The sequence below is a fragment of the Rhineura floridana genome, chromosome 2 (assembly GCF_030035675.1).
Source record: "Rhineura floridana isolate rRhiFlo1 chromosome 2, rRhiFlo1.hap2, whole genome shotgun sequence".
NCBI classification, from domain to species: Eukaryota; Metazoa; Chordata; class Lepidosauria; order Squamata; family Rhineuridae; genus Rhineura; species Rhineura floridana.
Window position 1 is genome coordinate 112,439,275 of NC_084481.1, and position 21,684 is coordinate 112,460,958.

Genomic DNA, 21,684 nt, shown 5'->3' on the forward strand with positions numbered 1-21,684 from the left:
CCTCGTCTTGAGACGCTGGGCGCGGCAGCAGCCGTGTGATGCCCCCCCAACCAGAGACTGCAGCCTGCCTGAGCCCCAGGGGAACTGGCTCTGGTTCCGAATCCGGACCGGGCCGGGGCTAAGAGGGAGCCGGCCCAGCCTGGGCTCCACTGCCACCACTCGCCTCCACCCACGGCAGCGGCCGCGATGGGCCCCCCCACCCCCAACCAGAGACTGCAGCAGCCTGAGCCCCAGGGTAACTGGCTCCGAGTCCGGGCCGGGGCTAAGAGAGCCAGGCTGGCCCAGCCTAGCCTCCGCTGCCACCGCTCGCCTCCACCCACCCATGGGCCATCAGATCATCACCCTCACGCACGCGCCTCACCTGTATGTTCTGTGGGTGCCTTTTTTTGTAGTTTTATTTTTACTATTTAAGTTTGGAAATGATGCCAAATTTTGTGTCTCTTTAATCAATGTGTTATATTTGGTGATATATATTGCATTATATATTGATGTGTATATCAATATATACTGATATGTATTACACTTACACAAACACATTAAAAGGGTGAGAATTCTAGCCTTTTGCATACTACATAGCCTCTTCATAGAGCTCCCAAGCAGTGATATCTTGGTGTTGTGATGTACAGAAATGGAGAATATACCCTGGATTCCTGATTTTATTTTACTGGGGTGAGGTGGGGGTGATTTGCAGCACTGAATTTTTCTGAACAGAACACTTACAGATTTTCTGACAGTTGGCTGACTCCTGATATTAAACAATTGCACCAGCTTATCTGCCAATAGGTCAGTGGTGCCTTTAACCGCATCAATCCATCTCTTGTTTGGCCTTCCACTTTTTGTACTCCCTTCTGTTTTTCCCAGCATTATTGTCTTTTCTAGTGAATCGTGTCTTCTCATTATGTGTCCAAAGTATGATAACCTCAGTTTCATCATTTTAGCTTCTAGTGATAGTTTTGGTTTAATTTGTTCGGACACCCAATTATTTGTCTGTTTTGCCTAGAATGTCCTCCCTTGTCCTTAACATGGCTGCAACCGTATCTACTCAGAAGTAAGTCCTATTGAGTTCTATGGGACTTAGTTCCTTAATAAGCATGTTTATAATTGCTGCCTTCAGGAGCATCCATCTGTGCTCCCATCTAACATCTCTGCAACACTAGGCTCCTTTCTTCCAATAATGGCCTGGCCTGAGGGCACGTAAACCCTTCTTGCCAGAAGCAAGGAAGCTAGATTAAATGTTCCCTAAAGGTGTTGAACTGTGACCTGGGAGACCAGGGTTCAAATCCCCACACAGCCATGAAGCTCACTGGGTGACCTTGGGCCAGTCACTGCCTCTCAGACTCAGAGGAAGGCAATAGTAAACCACCTCTGTCTGAATACTGCTTACCATGAAGACCCTATCTGGGACTAACTTGAAGGCAGTCCATTTCCATTTTGCATCACCCTAAGCTTGTGAGAAAGAATGACCTTGTCACTTCAGATGGACCTAGGAACACCCTATTTTAGGTAAGATTTCTATTTTAATCTCCAGAGAATTTTTTTTGAATGGCATGCTCCAAGCAACTGTGGTTGATACAATGTATCATGCTTAATGATATCACTAGGGCCTGCCCCATGACATCACTAGGGCCCGCCCCCATTTTCTCAGGTTTTTGGATGGCTCCGACCTGGCAACCCTACTCCCTCCAGAAATTGCTATTTGCCACTAAGGGGAAAACATATAGGTAAAATATGCATTTGAAATATGTAGCACTGCAGCATGAAGCTTACCATAGCCCAGAAGTAGTACGCCATCTTGTGCCGATTTTGAAGTACTGCCCATAAGAACAAATCTCTCCAAGGATTTTCACTTTTCTGATTCATATCCAAAGGGCCTGGTAACCTTTTTGCATTTATCTTATCCTAGACAAACAAACAACTTACTATAAAAAAAAAACCTTGTTCATCTGGAACTTCCCTAACTGTGTCTTTCTATTTGCAGACAAGCATTATGATCCCAACTATTCCATAATTAAGTCCATGTTTCCAAAATAAGAGAGACTCTCTGCTCTTCAGCAGTCCTTCACAGGATTCACACTGTATGCCACTGCATTTAAATAGGGAGGGTAGCTCAACATCCTTAAAAGGATGAACATCACCCTGAACTGAACAAGTTTCTATTTTGTGTTGGCAAGAAGAGTGCACTTTTCAGTAAACACTAATTGATGATGTTCATTAACATTCAAGCAAGTCTCCACAACAGCATGCAAAGGCTAGGACATAAATCAAAACCCAACTGTTCAGCCTTTAAGATTGCGAAAAATATTTAAGCATTCGGATTCTTAGGACTGATTTCATAGATTACATTTTCCAGCCAAGGCACCACATCTGTAGCTGATTCCTGGTTTTGGATTTTATCCCCACACCACCCTGTGATCTAGTGTATCTTTCCATACAGTGAAACGAGCATTCTGACTACATTTTTGTCCTTCGCACGATGCTCTAAGCCTAGGTCCAGAAGCTACAGCGTGATATTATATCTATATAGAGATGAGGTAAGATAGCTCATGGGGGTAAGATAGGTATTCTGCTGCTTGTCACACCTTTAAAAAAAAAGGTTGGGTATGTGTCCTAACACAGGAGAGGAAGAGTGCACAGAAGTCACAATACAGGCTTGAGTTGTGGATTGTTTGTCACTAACATCACAGATAAATGTCCAATAGATATCCATGAGAGTCATGCAACCACATTATAGGCCAATACAATAGCAACGGAGTTATGTATGGGGGAAAATACTGCAGATGCTAGGACAGCGATGCAGAACCTGTGTCCAGATGTTTTTGGATTCCAGCTCCCATCAGCCTCAGACAGCATGGCCAATGGTCAAGGAAGATGTGATCTGTAGTCCATCAACATTTGGAGAGCCATAAGTTGCCCATCCCAGCACCAGCAGAATAAAAGCTTTGAAAGGGGCTGTAGTGTCAAAGTCCATATCTGCCTTTTTCATCTTCCAGATGGAAGGAACATTGACCGACCGCAATCTTGTCTCATGAACATGAGGAGATTTCAATGGCACCCTCAGGTGGTTCTACTTGTGAGTACACCAACCTGCCATATGTGGCTTCTTGGCCCTGAAAATAATGGAATTGGGTGGTATATCATGGTCTGTATAAGGGACCCCAAAAGCCCATGCCCTGCATTCGACACTTCATATATCTTTGAGAAACTTACAGCTTTCTTCTTGCCTCCAGATTTATGGTCTTGGTAGAAGCCTCTGCATGCATCATGGAGAAAGTCCTTCAGCACCCTGGAAATTTCATGAAGGGTGAAGAGTGGGCACGCATCCATCGCTTCCTTGTGCAGTTGGGCACTCATCCCTGCCAAGGTGAGTCTGTTTTCTTCATGTTTTTTAAGCAGAAGTGTATAGAGGAGACACTTTGGCGAGATGGTACAATAGAGTCTCTGAAGACGGCTGTACGTCAGGAAGTCATACATGTTGGTTCCATTATCAATAAACAACTTAACAAACTCTGGCTTGTCATTCACCAGGGCATCCATCATCACTTCCTCAAGGTCACATGACTGCGTTTACAATAAATGCAAGAAAAATATTTATTTTCCAATAGGTGCAATTACAGTAGTAGTTCCTGATATCAGTGTTAGAAATTGTATTAAACATTAGTGTTAGAAAAGTGTTAGAAGTGTCTCATGGAAACCTGAGCAAGGCAGCCCACTAGACAGGACAGGCAAAAACAAGGTAAAAAAAATCCTCTTGACACATTTCTATCTGTTGTAGCAAACCTAAAAACCCTGTTAAATAGCTTCTCAGCTGAACCAAACTACCATGCCACAATCTTGTACCAATGGAGCAATCTGCAGACAGCGTACCATATTACCAATGACTGTTCACCTGTCAGGCTAAGTGAGCTGACCTGCATTGCACAGTGGTCCCATCTGCACTAACATACCACTTTAAATAGTCATGGTTTCCTCCAAAGAATCCTGTGAACTGTAGTTTGTTAAGGGTGTTCAGAGTTGTTAGGATACCCCTCTTCTCCTTACAGAGCTACTATTCCCAGAGTGGTTTAACAATCAACCCCTCTTCTCAGAGAACTCTGGAATTATAGCTCTGTGATGGGAATATGATTATCTTCAGCATCCTTAAAAAACTATAGTTCCCAGGATTTGTTGGGGGAAGATATGACTGTTTAAAGTGATATAATACTGCTTTAAATGTGCAGTTCCGATGGGGCCAGTGACAGAGCCATTGCGTGGTTAATAAAACACACACAGTCTGTAGGCTTTTGTCCTTTGCTGCTCATTCAGGAGCTGGTCTAGACACTACATGTACCATGTGGACCAGTCTGCATCCCTGTGTCAAATCCCCTGGCATTGTTCTCTTGTAAAACTGACAAAATGAGCCTTTCGCATATCGAGCCAGTGCTCCCATCCACATCAGCGGTATTAATTGGTGGGGTAGAGAAAGCTCACTAACAAGGCTCATCTGGTTCCTACATTAAGATCTTTTCAGCACCACCTGAAGACCTTTTTATTCTCCCAGGCCTTTTGAAACTATGTTGTTGTTTTGCCATTAGAACAAAGTGTCTCTGCTGTGTTTTAAATGTCCTGGTATTTCTGCTGTGTTTTAAATGCTGTTACGCTCCTTGTCCTGATTTATAGGCAGGACATTGAATGATTGATTTAATGTTTTCAACATTTTAATTAAAGTTTTAATAGTTTGATGCTGTAGCTGAACTCTGTGAACCAACACATGTTCCAAATAGAATGTGATGACCCTATTTCAAGGGGTCTGAGGAAGTGGCTTGCTGAAGCTAAGCAACTATGATCAATGCATGGATGAAAAGCCTCCTGAGAACCCTATACATGCTGCACTGGGTTGCATCTGGGAAGAAAGATTAATTCTATTCACTTCTGTCACAAGATACATTTGGGGGAGATTTGTTGCAGAAATGCCAGTCCCTGATGGAGATCAGCCTCAGTGGTCATGCCAGTGGAATGCTTTGAGGATGAGATAGCAAGTCATCCAGCACCAGATATGATAATTTTGGAAGTTATCTTAGGTCCTTATACATACACAAGTCTCTTTCATGAAACATTTTAGAATTTTCATGCAGCTGAAATGCCTTATAATTCACACATAGTATTTTGGATTAAGAAAACCTAAGGTTAAATTTGCACACTGCCATCATTTTGTGTGGCTTTTTAAAAAAAAGTCTTTGGTTATCAGTATGCCATCTTTCAAAAATACTTATCTTAAAATAACTCACACTAGTGGTCAGGCTGTGATATTGGGCACAGGAGGGGAGGGTAGAGACCAGATAGATGAGGTTTTTGGAACAATAGCTGCCACCAGCTATATCACAAGCTTCCAACTTCTTCAGGGTTGGTGAAGAAGATTAGCCACATTCTTCACTCAAAAATTTCATTCACCAGCAGATGCTGGTCCAGTAAACGGTATCACCAAGCATAGGTTCTTCTTCTTAGTCTCACAAATGCAGAGCAATGCTGCTATCCATCTATGATGCAATGTTATTAGTATGTAATAGAACCTACCTTCCATTCAACATCTCCATTAAATATTTCACTCTTAGCTATATCCACTCTGTTCCAGGCCACAGCCAGCTTCAGTTCATCCAGATATTCTTGGGCTTCCTGACTATGACTCTTACAGGCTATCACAAACATAAAATATCAGTAAATTCACCATGTGGATTTAGAATGGATTAAGAGGCCAATCCTATGCAGTCTGAGGCCACAGCTCTGTGGTAGAAAATGTACCTTACATGCAGAAGAGCCCAGGTTCAATCCCTGGCATCTCCAGGTAGGGGTGAGAGAGACTCCCTGTCTGAAACCCTGGAGAGCTGCTGCCAGTCAGTGTAGACAGTACTGAGCTAGATGGACCAATGGCCTGCCTCTATAATAGACAACTTCCTACTGTGTATTTACTCAGAAGTTAGTCTCACTAAGTTCAATAGGGTGTACTCTCAAGTAAGTGTGCATGGGATTGCAGCCCCAATCTCTCAAAGGCTTAATGAAATAAAGCATACCTTATAAATCTGATAGTATGAATCCTATTTTTTTAAAAGGTTTCCAGGTTGGTTGGTTGGTTTAAAAAATATCTTACTATATCTAAAGCATTAAAATTCAGTTGATCTAAATTAACTTGTGAACTGACAATGAACAACAACAAAAAGAGGAAATACAAAAACAGAAACTTAACTGTCCCTTGTCTGTCATTCTTACCGGTTCTACCAGGGTGTGTCTGTTTTTTAACTAATTTTTTTATTTCATATGAATCCTATTTTATAGTTTAGGGAGAGAGTAAAGACTTTCCCATTTGAGCAAGTCTCTAAGTTGCAGGGGATGGTCTAATGGTTTTAGTATTGTTTTAATATTTTTGAATTGTTTGAAATGGAATAATTTGTATGGTGGTTTTATCTCATATTGTGCACTGCTTTGAGCAATGTATAAATAAATTAAATGTATAAATAAGCAATATATTAATCAGTTAAATGAGGCACTGGTGGATTAGGGCAGAGTGTGTGTGTGTGTTTCATAGACAGTGTAGATTAAAAATATGTTACCTTTAACCAGAGCTTTCAAAATGACTGTATCCAGTTCTTCTGAACCTTCTTGCTCAAAGTTGTGCACTGTTAAAAGCTGCTGCTGGACAAGAATGCTTTGGATCTAAAGAGTTAAAACAGTTTGATGTTTCTCACTTCCATTACATTAGAAATAAAGGGCAAAATACAACAAAATCATACTAGGAGAAAACCCACTTAAATCAATGGACATGTTGCTTCAAACCACTGATTTCAATGGGTCCCCTCTGAATATAACTAACATTGGATATCACCCAAAATATACAAAATACTAATGTTTTTAATTGGAAATCATTCCTTCCTGAGAGATAAAAGAGTCAAAACCAAAGCAAAGACCTTGGGGGAGGGGATATTGTTTTTTTAAAAAATAGATATTCTTTACAGAGGAAAGGAGAATCTACATATCAATATACACTGTGCACATAATTCGTTTCACAAAAGGAAAAGAGAAGTAAAGAGAAATGCATTCTAGGTCCCCATTTAAGGAAGAGTAAGTAGGTGAAAGACCTGGAGGACCCACCAAGATAAAGCCTAGGATGATAAACAATGTAGATAGGTGTCTGCTACAAACTGCTCCTAGTCTGTGAATGCATTTTATGGCTACCAAAAAATCAATTTACCACTGCAGTCCACTGAATAATGTCTGTCCACAAGAAATCTTCTGTGGGGAATTTATCTTTTAATTGTTTTTCTGTCACCTGTGGCACAATTAAGAGTGGCTCTTTCATAAGTGCAGCTAAGATGTCAGCTATGCCACCAGATCCAGCCAAGATGAGCCAGGGAGCAGAATTTTCCAATCCCCTGCAAATTCGCTGTTTAAAAACAGAAGAATAAAACAGATGAGACCATACAGTGCAATCCTCTGCAAGGTTACTCAGACGTAAGTCCAGATGAATTCAGTTAGACTTCCTTCCAGATAAGTATGTACAGAACTGCTGCCCAAACTACCGTTTTCAACTATAATAATGTACAACTTAGAGTTTCAGTTATCCAGATTTGCACTCTGTGTAGTCTTTGCAAAAAGTATATTGAATAAGCCTAACAGTGACACTTTAATGAACTATTCCATAGTGAAATCCCAATGATCTTCAAACCAAAACCTTGTTATTTTTCAAAGAGAACTGCTCAACAGCTAGACAGGTGACAGGCACATACAGTACAATATGCCAAATTCTGATGTGCTGATGAGCTGTTGCTTTCAGCCACTGAGGATTTTTTCCCTCAAGAACTGCCTTTCATTTGAAATGGTGCTCCAGGGTCAGTGGATGTATCATGGGCATTTCATTGTGAGAAAATTTAAATGGTGTAATTGATGAGTCCAGTAGTGCAGGCCTAGTGCTTCAGGGTCAGTGCAATTGGCATAGCAGCTGTGCTACTGACAGGGATGCCAGGTTCATAAGACTGGAGACTGGACTCACCAGTGTCATTTTAATTCCCCCCTGTATATCACTGGCACCACATTGTGGGAGAATGCAAATGGTGACAGTGCCGGTTCATAGGAAGCTGCCTTATATCAAGTCAGATTATTGGTCCATCTTGTTCAGTACTATTTGCCCTAAATGGCAGCAATTCTACATGGTTTCTGAGCAGTCTATCTCAGCTTTTCTTGGAGATGCCATTCATTGAATTTAGCTGGTAAATCCAGCTGCTGGGACCTAGCACTCTTTTCAGAATTGAACTGGCATCAATAGCAGGTGGCCATACTGGGATCCAGACACTTGACTATGTTGTGTGCTTGTGCCTTGTTCTGCCACTACCAAAGCCACATCCAGTTAAGTCTGCCCAACACTTCCTGTACCCCATCTTAAGCCCTTTGGACTTCCACATCATGCCAGCTTTTTCTCTCCCTCCTCTCTTGTTTTATTTAACATTCAGCCTAAAGAAGGTTTCTAGAGAACTCAAAAGCTTGCTCACTGTTTTATGATATTTTAGTTGCTCCTAATAAAGGTGTTGCCCTTCTGTGACTTTTGAATCTATTTATGCCACTTATCAGCAATCAATATGCACAAACCTGGTTTGGGGTTGTTTTTTTGCATAGGTCTACATTTCATGTCCATCACACTCTTCAGCTAAGAGTAAAGCACCAGAATATTTTCATAAATATCTCCCTCTCATTTAAACAAGACAGTTAGCTCCTTACCTCAAGTATATTGGGTTTTCCATTCACAAGTAAGCAGAGCACAGGGATTTCAATGCTACCTGCTCCTGGATGAACAGATGATTAAACATTTTAAGTTAATAAAACCCTTTCATTTTGGCTGTATTATGCAAAACATTCTATTTTCTCAGTTGTTAATTTGTTTCCCATCTGCAAGCAAATCTGTGCCTGCTATCATTGCTGCTTCATTGTGGCAAGAGAGAGGACAATGGACTGTGAGACATTTTTGTATGTAGTTAAAAGGTAATGGCATAGTATGATAGTAGCCATTGTAAGGCTCTTCTATGTGCTGCCATCAGAAATTGCATTGAATATTGTTAGCCTCCTGTGCTCTTCAGGATCCTTGCTGGATATTGTTTGGCTATCTTCTACTGGAGGAAAATTGTGAAATAGCAGCTCACATTAACAGCAACTAAAATGGTGTTTTGTCAAAATCAGAAAAGCCCTATGCCACGCTCTATTGACTCTTGCTTATCTAAAACCTGGGAGATAGCTTATATGGTCAAATTGATGTATTTGATGAGACCAAGGGAAGACAAAGGCAAAAAATGTTGGAGAAGCAATAATGATAATAATACAGTACTCTACTGAAATGGACATTTGTATAATTGCAGCTAAAGTCTAAGAGCCAAAACTAGAAATTATATGCAGTCAAAAAGCAGCTTTGAGAAGGTGCAAATTTATGGAGAAAAGTGGTGGAGGGGAGGGAGCTGCCTAACCATTTTCACTTGGCTGGTTTCAATTCAAAGGACATCCCTCAGTTGCGTTTCACCCATGGAAGAAAATATCAGGAGGGGAGAACTTTGTGCAGAAAAATGTGCAGGTGGGTAAAAGGTTAAGCATCACCACCACCACCCCTATGGGCCATCATGCCATTTTACTGCATAGGTGAAAGCAGCCAGGGAAGGTTGCAAGTTTTTAAAAAATGTGTCACAGGAACATTTCAAGCAACCTTATGGAACATCTAGTAAAGTCTAATAGTTGATCCACACAAAATAACTCTTGTAAAGAAGCTTAGTTTAAATTGCTGCTTCTAGATGACTGTTCACATGTAGCATCTTGCCATATAGACTGAAAGTTTTCTGCAGCCACAATCCTTTTTCCTTTTGGAGGCATTTGTGAAATCCTTCAGTATGTAGCTAGCAGGGGTATATTAACAGTTTATTAAAGATAGTTCTTCATCAAAATTGTCCCATGTGCAACAGCCCTTTCATGGATATTCTTTTGGAATTAAGGTAGACAACCTCATTTTAATACAGTCCAACAGTACTGCATAGAATTAGGCTGCTTAAAACCCAGTGATTGCAGTGTATTTGTTTGACCTAACTTGTGCAGGATTTCAGCCAATACCTTTTTCTCAAACATATATTCACTAATAGGCAAAAAAAATCCCTTGTGGTTTAAGAACGTACCTATAGCCAACAGATATTTCTATCAAACTTTAAAAAGCAGGGAAATTGGGCAGCTATAGTGAATGCACCAGGGGAACAGGAGACCTGACCTCCTCTCTGAGATATTGGACTGCCCTACAAACTTGTCAAAATGCAAACACAATTTGGGATGGTCTTTCACAATCCAATCCACTTCCTGTGTAGCGTGGAAGATTTCAAAGATTGCAAAGTAAATCAAACATATTTAAAGTGATTATCTGAACTATATCAACTGTCTTAATATTGTTGCTTCCTCCCTACTAAAACAAGATCAGCATAGCATATGTCTTTTTTCTGTTATTTGTGCTGATTGCAGGTGTTGCCACCACTCACCGTATGCTCAGAGGCACATGTTACCAAATTCTTCCAAGCTACACAGGAGAATAGAAGTCTCCTAACACTCAGCACCCTTCACAAACTACACTTCCCAGGATTCTTTGGGGGAAGCCATGACTGTCTAAAGTGAAATAAAAATCTGGTGTGGGTGTGGCACCCTGATTAGTCAAACCAAGCAGCTGTAAGTCTGGCTTTTAGAACACTGATAGTTGGTTCTTACTGAGCATGCCCGGGCTTATCACTGACTTCAATGCTAAATTTCTTAAATTAATTAAAAATCGGCTAGGTGTTTTTTTAACTTCTAAACTGCAGAAGATGGTCAGAGTATGGGGCAAGATCAGTAATAGGATTACAGGTACTCTGTGAACATGGCTGTGAGAAAGGACATTGACCTTTGGCCTTTCTGATAATCAATATGCGTTCTATAATCAATATGCTTGTATCTGCTTATAAGAGCTAAAGAGGCTTTCTGTTGCATCTTAAGATAATGTGCTCACAAGTGGAAATGAGGACGTACTGTGCTCTGCCAGCTAGCAGGAGGAAAAGGAAAGTTGTGGTCAGACAGAGAAATATTTCTTAATATCCTTATGGGTTTTAAAAGTCAAGCCTCATGCAGCTGGTATGGGCTGGCTCCATGATAGTGGGAGGGTACCACCTGGCCTGGCACACATGGATAAGACCACCCATAGGTGTGTGAGTTTCACTATATATGGCTATGAGTTATGCTTTTGCTATGACATGTACTATGACATATATAAACCCATGTAACCTGGTCCAGAGAGAGAGATCTTGTCTTTCATGACTCTCTCCCTGATGGTCATCAATGTATGTGCTGCCTTTACTTCTAAATAAACTTCTGTCCTTTGGCAGTTCTTTATCAATTGACTTTGCAGAGTGAATTTCCTTCTACAGCTGATTTTTAATTAATTTCAACAAATTATGAGAACTCTGACAGAAAAAAGTCCAACAGGGGTCTGGGTTTTTTTCTCTTGTTTTACAGTTTGAGCTCTCAATTCTCTCTGTTTTGTGTATCACCATGAAAACTTAGAGGGTTGTTAAGCAAGCATTTTTGAGTTCAGGACTATATGTTTTGTAAGGTTGTGTTTTGAAATGAGCTTATGGACAACAGCAGAATAGCATGGGGGGTATTTTCAATTTAACATTGCGGAATGTGAAAAATCCATGCTGGGTATAGTATACAACCACTCTTGTGGCTGTATAATACACAACCAGCAATCATTTATGGATTGTTATAAACAAGAATCCCACTATCTCTGTTTAAACAAACCAATGTCTTTATAAATGTAAGAAACCCAAGCAGTAATTTAGGTCCCATCCCTCTTTTTTCATGTTTTCCCACCTCCATAGCCAGTGCGCTGCTCTGAAATGTGTTTTTCCAAGGTGAGACGCAGCCTTGTAGTCCCGTCTGGCTCATCTGGATCTTTTTCATCCACCAAAATAAAATGGGAGTGATGGTTGTCAAGAGAATATGGAGGACCTGGAGCACTATGGTCAGTTTTGTAGCTTATAAAGCTATCATTCTAGGAAAAAGGAGAGATTACTTTTTGTATAAAAACATTGGTCTGGTTCAGATGTAATGGGAAACCATGGTTTCCCACTGCGAGGATGAGCAGCAGTACACCTCAGCTTCATATGCTCTCTCCTCTGCTGCATGCCAGTATAAAAGATCAGAAGCATCTGCTTGCATTTTAAACAAATCATAGTTCCCTATGACATCTGAACTCAGAGAATTGTGGTTTGTTTAAACTCTAGCTAGTGAAGAAGCCAGAAACCTCAATTTGAGCCTTGATTGTTCTCACTAACTAGAGTTTAAACAAACCATAGTTCCCTGATCGTAGGGTTGCCATATTGCCCGGATAGCCGGGTTTTACCCGGATTCTATGCATGCCACCCGGCGCCCAGCTAGTCCCTTACGTGGCCCGGATTCTCAGCTTTAATTTTTTAAAAAATTAAGTTTCTAGGTGGTCCGGTTCTCGAGATATACATAAAAACGTCAGCCACCCCCCTCGACTGTTAAATCTTTCTTTAAACAGTACTGTACTATAGCACTTTGTAGCTTTAACCCCGCCCGTTCAGCATTGCAGCCAATCAGGGATTGTGTTTCAGTTTCATTGACCTCAGGCAGTGTCTAGAAAACAAAATAGTGGTTTCACATCCTCCACCCCCGTTTATCTGAAAATCTCATAAATTGGGTAAGTATATACATTTCAGTTTTTTTTCCTCTTGTGTGCAGGAGTCAGAGCTTGGGCAGTGTTTTGAAAACCTTCCCAATACTTGCTTTTTGTAAAAGCAATGCTAATCCCATATGCCCAAAGTAAATCCCATTTAATTCAATAGGACTTACTTTGAGTAGACATGTTATGAATGTGCTGAAAATCAATGGGACTTCGGAGTGAATGTAAAAAAGAATTATGTTTGTGTTCTAACTCTTTCTATCTCCAGTCCAATTTTAAAGCAAGTAGGCAGGGCTTACTTAGGTATTACAGTTTTTATTCTGTAGGAAAGTAATACTGATTTTTTTAAAACTAATACTGATTTTTCTGCAATGACCAACTGGTCTGACAATCAACTATTATATGGCCTGTATGTATTTATACATCTGCTGTGTGTGCGTGTGTGTGTATGGAGTCTTTCCAACACCCCTGTGAGGTAGGGTTGGAAACCAAGGCAGCTCACAACAAGAAATAAAGGCATTTAAAATCCAATGACCATAAAACAAGTATAAACAGCTGCAAAACAGCGTAAAGTGGCATGATTCGGAATTTTGGGTTGTGTGAATGAAGTTGCTTATCACTTGAGGTTGCAGTTCTGTCCCTGTTTGAGTAAGTCCCACTGAATACGCTGGGACTTGCTTCTGAATAAATAAACTTAGGATTGCACTATAAATATCTTTACAGTTTGTGTAAATAATAAATATATTTGATAGTCATGCTTATATACATATTTCTTCATTTATCATATTTTTGGTTTTTGGTTAGGAATCCTGACTGGTTGTGAGATGCTTAGTTTTTTGCCTTACTCATAGGAATCTTGTTGTGGTTGGTATGGTATTACATTTAGGAAAGTGTTACTGCCTTCTGTGTTTTTTTTTCCTATTTGCATTTCACTTATCTTTAACCTCACTCCGTTACAGCCATAGAAGCAACAGCAGCATATGCAAGATAATTAACACCCATTAGTGATAAGAACAAGAATTTATAATTATTATTTCAATTAAAACAAGAGGCTTATCAATACTTTGAAGAGGACCAGATATTTATTTTCTTTCTGAGCCCAGGACTGGGTCTTTCATGATGCCCGGTGGGGGGGGGAGCAGGAGAGTAGTTGATAAGACAGACATCCTGGCATTGGTAATCTAATTAGCAAGGTATGTGTGGGGTTGTTGCACACTTCCAGGCCCAGTTTCATTTTGAGTATGGAGGTGGAACCTGTGTAGATGTGGTTGAGAGATTTTGAGTGAAGCAAAGCTCTGCTTTTATAAAACCTAAGAAACATACAGATACTTTGAATGTCTGAGTGCCTGCACCAGTGGAATACTGGAGGAACTTGTAAAACTTGCTGCAACAGTATTTAGAACTGAGCATGTGGTGTGAAAGACTCCTTTTCCTAACATTTTGGCTTGTTTTTCTCCACTCACCACATCTCCGAAATATATTGTATATGTTATGGTTAACCGTGCTGCTGCCCTGACTTACTTTATGTTTGTTGCTATTTTGTGTTTTTATTATGTTTTTATATTGATTGTGTATTTTTATTGTTTTTATTATATTTGTAAGCTGTGCTGAGCTCTATTTTTAACAGCAAAAGGGCAGGATATAAATTCTCTTAATCAATCAATAAATACTCCATAGTGTTGGAAACTAGAGTCTAGGCATTTAAGGCTGAAAATGTTGCTTAAAAAAAAAAGTTTTCTCACATCTTTCCCCAGTTTTTGGTGATAATTCCTAGGCACAAAAACAAAACAACTGGACAATCCAAATATTAATATGCAAATATTTGCATAACATGCAAATAATATGCAAATAATTTGCATAATATGCAAATTAACCTGCCCGGATTTGTGGAACTGGAATATGGCAACCCAACTGATCGGCATATTTATGTGCATTCAGTGGAATACACCTAGAAGCTCCTATGTGATCAGGAACTCTACATGATCGATTCCCAATCATGCAGAGGCTGTAAGCACGTTCACCTGAATGCACTTTGAAACCTTAATACAGTAAGGTCAGGGGTGGAGCATGTGGGGCCAGCACAAATGGCAGAGGGGGGGGGAACCTGTCAGGTGGTCCAATTTGGCCTGCAAGGCCTTCTCCCAGACCCACCTGCCAATCAGCTGACATTACTCTGATGGGCAAATAATGTCAGTTGATGGGTGGGGGGATGGAGTTTAATTCTGTGTAGGCTGTGCCTCCTAGTTCCCCACCGAGGACATTGGAGATGGGTTTTTACAGTTTACATTCTCTGTTTAGGCATGAAGCTACAACTGCATATTATAAACTCTTAAAAAATGCTTATATCTACATAAAAATGTAAGCCCCTAACCCGTCACACTGCAGTTTGCTTGGCCAGACAGACAGCAGCTTAGGCATGCTGCACAGTGGTGCCATTTTTTGAGGAGGGTGGTGGTGGGGCGTGTTGCACAGCAGTGCCATTTCTCAAGGAAGGGGCAGCAGCAAGGGCCTGTAGAGGTGGTGGTTTAAGCACGCTGCATGGCAGTTCCATTTATTGAGGGGGCAGCAGCATGGAGCAGCAGCGGTGGCCTGCAGCAGCACACAAACAAGTGAGGCAAGTGGGCTTGGAGTGCGAGTGGGCTCATGCCAGCGTGTAGGCATTGGGTGTTGCAAGTGGGGTTGCAGGGCTTTTGGGGGGTAGGGATGCCTGGGTGAATGCCTGGGGGGTAGGGCTGCCTGGGTGTGGAGGGGTGCTGGGGGGTGGGGAAGCTGGGGGGTGAGGTTGTGGTTTGTTTAAACTCTAGCTCAGTGATTCTCAAACAGTGCGCCCAGGCACACTGGTGCACCCTAAGAGGTCGCTAGGTGTGCCTCAAATATTATGAAAGTATATTTTAAAAATGAGAAGAAACCCATTTGTATAGGGTAAGTAATTGGTTTCTATAGTTTGTTATTTTTATTCATAGTTTAAAATATATTAATTTTTAAATTTTGTACACAAAGAGTGCCAGAAATTTTTTATATGTTTTACAGTGCGCCGCGAACCAAAAAAGTTTGAGAACCACTGCTCTAGCTAGTGAAGAAGCCAAAAAACCATAGTTTGATCCTTGCTTGCTCTCACTAACAGGGAAGCACCTATTATTAGAAACTAAAATCATAATGATTGTGCACACACACACAAAATTAAAATCCATCTAATAAAATATAATAACTGATAATAAATATAATAACTGATCTGGGAGTTAAGGAGTCAACACAAGACTATTCTACCACCTTGTCAATGGGACCCAATGGTTCCAATTGTTCTCAGGCAAAATCAATACATTCCTTTCCCATATGTTCAAGGAGAAAAAAATATACCTTAACGTTCTCCAGAAGTTCTCTGTGGTGAATTTTTCCCAGTGAAGTTATTCCTATTGCAACTACTTTTACTGTGGAGGAAGTACTTGCCAACACATGATCCTGGACTGCTTGCCCTATCTGTTTAGTTATTCCAACATGCAAGGCACTGGTAAAGATCCATGCACCTGAAATGAAGTTTTATAACTGTAAGATGCGAGACAATACTGAAGACTTCTTCAAGTCTCAGAAGTAAAAGATGAGTGTTATCATCTATAAAACTATAGTTGGGGCAATTGCGTAAGCACAATTTAGGGCTTGGGTGAATTTTTGCAAAGTTCAAATCTCAGCTCAAGTCTTCCAATGCCAGCATCTTTCCACATTTCCTTTAATTTGATCTTAAGCAACCTGTTAAGAAGGGTTCACAGACCTGGGATCACAAATAAATATATTGCAGGTAAGTCTGCAATCCAACCCTCCTTACACTGCCAGTACCCTCTCTTTCACAAGTTCTTTCTCTCTAGCCCAGGGCTGGTGGACCTGTGGACCTAGATGTTGTTGGACATCATTCCTGAGCAATGGACATACTGGCTGGGGCTGATGGAAGTTGGATCTAACAGTATCTGGAAGACTGCAGGTTCCCCATCCCTGCACTAGCTGATGTTCTCCCAGATCAGTAGGAGGGCTGAAAAGGGAATGGGATGCAAACACAGTGTCCAAACTCTCCACTCTATCTGTGGGCAAAAAATTGGGTGGACCATGTCACCAATTTCTTCATGGGGAGGACAAATCCTTGAACAGTTTCTCAGGGGAGGAGCTTACAATTAGCAGTAGCAGTAGCATGGCTTCTTTTGTTTTTTCCCTAAGGATTTCCATACACACGCATACACTGCTGCTGCAAGTAGCAAGAGCTGCAACTGTTTTGGTAAACTGGCCAGCTTTTTGCATCTTCTGCAGTGCTCCAGTTTTAGAATCATTCTGGGGCATGGGAGGGGTTTAATGGTGGCCATCGCCAAAAAAAATATTTTTTTTTACAGAATTTATATACCACTATGATAATTCACCATAAAAGTGAAAATTGGTATATAAATTCTGTAAAATAATTTATATAGCAAACATAATGCAATGTAATAGATAAAATCCCATTATTAAAACCAAATCAGATCAATAGAATGGAAAAAAATCAAAATCAATACCAGAACATCAAAAATGGTCAGGGGCAGGTCCCTTATAGAAGTTTTGCCCCATTGCAGTGTTGTTCCCAACAGCAGCACCTTATTTTTCTCCATAGGCATGAATGGCAGCCATTCTTTACTGTGCTCAAACACACCGTTGGATTAAAGACTACATCAGCCTGCTCTTCCTGATGGCCCCAGTGTCTATAGAGGGGCATTGGAGTTTTCCATACATGGCCATTTCTAGCCTGTGCCAATGAAAGGCATCTTCCCAATCTCCCATCTGCTGGCCCACCCTCAACAGCTTCAAGTAGAGATCTCAGCCACACAGCAATGGGCTAGAAGGTTTCCATGACCCATATCTTTGAGATATCAAAACAGGACAGGACAGTTTTAGACACCATTTGATGCTGATGTATGGTAAAGCATCCATGTGGTGGGGAACATTAGGAAAGCATTCTTCTCAATGGCCTTTTTCTAAGTGAATGAGAAAAACAGACATTTTCTCAGAAAATAAGTCGTCTGAGAAATTTCAGCTCAGCTCTGCAGCATAATATTTGCTATTTGTCTTTTTATCATTTCCAACATTATACAGTAGAGAGGCCAGATTTTTCCCCCTGCCTTGAGCTGTTATCAGAACACATTCTCATCAGACCCACAGCACATGGTAACCCATATAACATTTGGTTAAATATATGCTTAAAAACAATGGTGGCTGTGTGACCCAAGCAAACAATACTTATTATGCCTAAATAATGCAATTTTGGTCAACTGATATTTCCAGAAATATGTAGCATATTGTATAAACAGGAGGAAAACACTTTGGGAAATCTGAGCCTCTTTGAATATAAGGAATCTTTAGGAAGTTTCCCCCTGTTAAGAAGGGCTCTTATTGGATGGGGATATAAAGAATTATGCTCCTGTTTTAGGAGTAGAACCAACCAGTGCTTTGGGCAAGCTTCACCAGTCCTTTTCTTAAGGTGTCGCGTAACCAGGGTTTCATCTGGAAGTTTTCTTCTTCTCCTACTAAAGAGACAACCAGGTTGGGAGCAGGAAGATTCCACTTGTTACTCATGACATCAAATATAACTCCAGGGTGGATGGCACATGGGACCTTAATAAACTGTAATCAAGAAAGGGGCATTCAGAAAGCATGTGAGAGCTACAGGAAACAAGAGAAGCCAAGAGCCATGCTGCATCTCACATGCCCAAGACATTTTATGACCTGAGGAAAAATAGGAAATGCCCCTCTCTGAGTCAAAGTGCATAGTATCCAAGGCCAGTCATGTTTTTTAGGCACATGAGGCAGAAAATCCCACAAACCCTTCTTGTACGCGCTGACACTAAAAATACAATAACAATACAGTAAATAACTAACAATTAGCTGCCCATCTTGACACCTAAAATCAGTCTCCTGTGGCAGCTGCCTCACTCTGCCTAATGGTGTGACTGGTCGTGCATATGCCAAGGGATCTTGTAGGTCAGCCTTTCCCAACCAGTGTGCCTCCAGATGTTGTTGGACCACAACTCCCATCAGCCTCAGCGGCTGAGGCTGATGGGAGTTGTGGTCCAACAACATCTGGAGGCACACCGGTTGGGAAAGGCTGTTATAGATCTTAGACATTTTTTTAAGGGCCCAGATAATATTTTGCAGTTGTGAGACTGGGAAAGAACACAAAGAAAGCCATTTTAAAGAAGAATAACTAGGAAGCTTGAAAGCAAGTTGAAGAAGTGTAGGGTACCCCTTCATGCATTATGCCTTCAAAAACTGCCATAGAACCATTACTGTGGTGGCACACTGTCTCTAGGCATTCAGTAGCTATGTTTCCAAATACTGCATTGGTTTGCATCAGCATCTCCACAGCTCCATGATGTGCAGAAGTGATTTCCTACAAACTGTTTCTCAAAAATGAAAAAGAGCCCCTGTTGGGAACATCAATAGGAACATCATGGTCTTCACATCAGGCCCCTTTAGAAAAACAGGTATTGGGTTGGATTCAGAGTCCCCATGAGTGGAATTCCGCTCATGGGATCCTCTTGCTGAAAAAAGAGAGGGAGGTGAGACCTTTATTTTATTTTTTTGCTTATTCCTCCTTCTTCCTGAAGCACCCTATGCCCAACGAAAAAGCTGTTCCAGAAAGTTAGGGGGCTTCCTGGAATACTGTAGGAGGTGCTTGGGGGAGACTGCAGAAGGAGTAGATGATTGATAGGAACAACCTCCCTCTGGAGATGGGTGCACTCTCTTTCATTGAAGGTATTTAAGCAGAGACTGGATGACTATTTGCCAGGGATGCTGTAGTTGTATCCTGCATTGCATATTCTGCATTGAGCAGTAGAGGAGGACCAATATAGTCTCCATGTAGATGCCCAGTTCACACTGATATTCCCCAGTGCTATTAGAGGCGTGCTTTTGACCAAGGAGGGGCTGCAGCTACTTATACACAGGAGAAACTGACTCAGTGAAATGTCCCAATGGGATCAGTATTTAGGGCTAAGATCATCATCTGGGCAGCACACTTCTAAAGAGGCAGGGTTGTATCCAAAGCAGTGATTGCTGAGGTTTGCTGGCACAGTAGCACTTCCATTTCCTCTCCTCCCTACACTACCCCCCATCTCCAGAAGGTCCCTCAACCTTCTGGAGCTGATTTTGAGGGGGGGGGCTGCAGGGAAGAGGAGAGAAAAGTTCCATTCTGCTAGCACAAGTCTCTTGCACCAGCAGAACAGGAGCATGGGATACTGCCCATGATCATGGCAGGGTTCCATGGTGGAGGAACAGCCGCTTTCTAAGCCCTGTTGCTTGTTTCTGCTGGAGCAGAAGGTGGGTGCAGCAGCTTTTCCCATCACTCCCCAATTCCCCCCCTTAGTGTTTTCTCCCATTGACATAAATGGGAGGGGAAATAACTGCCAGCTCCAGGACTGGAGTAGCTTTTTTTCCCTTGGGGGGGGAGAAGTCGGAGAAACAAGAGGGCAGTGTATCCTTGGACTTCCCCAATCTGCCCAAACATGCCCATCATGCCCCATCTCTAAACTCATTTCCAGTACAACAACATAGCCAGCAGAAAAACAGCATTAGCAGAGGAGCTTTCTGCCATCACAATAGGAAAATGTTTTTGTTTCACAGAGTTGATCACAGATCTTGAATGCTGACACAAAACACAAAATGTTTCTTCTATACAAATAAGAGATAAGATGTTTAGAGTACAAAACAACAGTGGAATCCCAGCTTTAAAGTCCTTAATGTCTCTGAGATTAGACGTTTTATGCTACCTTTCCACGTTTCTTTCCAGAAGTCATGAAGTCAATTTCTCCTGTGCAATACGGCAATTCCTTTCTAAATGCTCCTTCTTTCTCATTATTGTACAGTTTTTCTTGTGTGTATTCCTTTGGGACCACCGAAGGATCATCGACCTGACCGGATTCCCTGAAATCATCAAATTAAAAGACTTGAGCAATTTGGCTTTATACCAAAATTATAACAGAATTTCATCAACACAGTCACATTTTTGTGACAACTCAAGCTGTAGGTCACTATTTTAGAAGCATTTAAACTGAATTAACATGAAGTACACAAATTATCTAACTCATATTTATGTTATGCATGTGAGTCTGAATTCATATATATGTATAGTTGATGAGAGAGAGAGAGAGAGAGGGAGGGAGGGAGAGAGAGAGAGAGAGAGAGAGAGTGACTTCAAATCATACTTGCCCTTTCATATTGTATTCTCTAAGAACGTCACAAAATAACTTACACTTTACCCCTTAAGTCCATTTTATCATTTGAGCTGCTTTCTCTTCTTCTAAAGGCTTGGAGAGCAATCCTCTGGACAGGGGGAGAAAAATAAATCCAGATATAGTTGGTTTACAACATTCCAACAATTGTTATTTCACAGAAACATTATTACAACAAGAATTCTGTTAAGAGGACTCCTCCAGACAATCTGCTTGTTGAGGTTTCATCCTGATTTGCTTGCACAACGCTTATGCAGAGGCTACATCCAGTTTTTATTGAGCATTTATTCTGGTTGGCTTGTGGGGAGATTATATGATCAAGAGCATTTATCCTGCTTTCACCCTGATTTGCTTGTTGGGTGTTTAAACGTATTCCTGTTAATCATTTATTCACCCCACACTTTTCAATGTATTCTCCTGTCATTTTCTGAACTGCAAAAAGGCTGATACAGGAATACCCCGATTTACGTACCTTCGTTTAACAGACCCTCGCAATAACGGACATGCTCCATATGCCACCATACCCCGCTTAATGTACGTGCGCTTCGCAGTTACGGACACTTAATGGCATGACGCCGCTCCCATCTAGTGGTGATTGCAGTGCAGTACATGCATAGATAATTGCTTCACTTTAAGTACATTTTCACTTTACATACACGCTCCGGTCCCATTGCATATGTTAATGCGGGGTATTCCTGTACTTTTTTAAAGCATCTATGGGTAGAA

General features: G+C 41.1%; 1 protein-coding gene across 1 annotated transcript in view; it reads right to left on the reverse strand.

Moving 5' to 3' along the window:
• TRPM5 (transient receptor potential cation channel subfamily M member 5) overlaps window positions 1-21,480 on the reverse strand; it is a 58,525-nt gene extending 37,045 nt beyond the window's left edge. Inside the window, exons 1-11 of the mRNA XM_061612770.1 lie at window positions 21,431-21,480; window positions 20,497-20,650; window positions 18,172-18,352; window positions 16,076-16,242; window positions 11,884-12,064; window positions 8,740-8,804; window positions 7,220-7,411; window positions 6,582-6,684; window positions 5,551-5,669; window positions 3,208-3,558; window positions 1,768-1,899 (exon numbers count right to left, since the gene is read on the reverse strand). Coding sequence (XP_061468754.1) covers window positions 1,768-1,899; window positions 3,208-3,558; window positions 5,551-5,669; window positions 6,582-6,684; window positions 7,220-7,411; window positions 8,740-8,804; window positions 11,884-12,064; window positions 16,076-16,242; window positions 18,172-18,352; window positions 20,497-20,650; window positions 21,431-21,480 — 1,695 coding nt within the window. The remainder of the gene's footprint in view (window positions 1-1,767; window positions 1,900-3,207; window positions 3,559-5,550; window positions 5,670-6,581; window positions 6,685-7,219; window positions 7,412-8,739; window positions 8,805-11,883; window positions 12,065-16,075; window positions 16,243-18,171; window positions 18,353-20,496; window positions 20,651-21,430) is intronic.
• Between the last annotated feature and the right edge of the window lie 204 nt (window positions 21,481-21,684).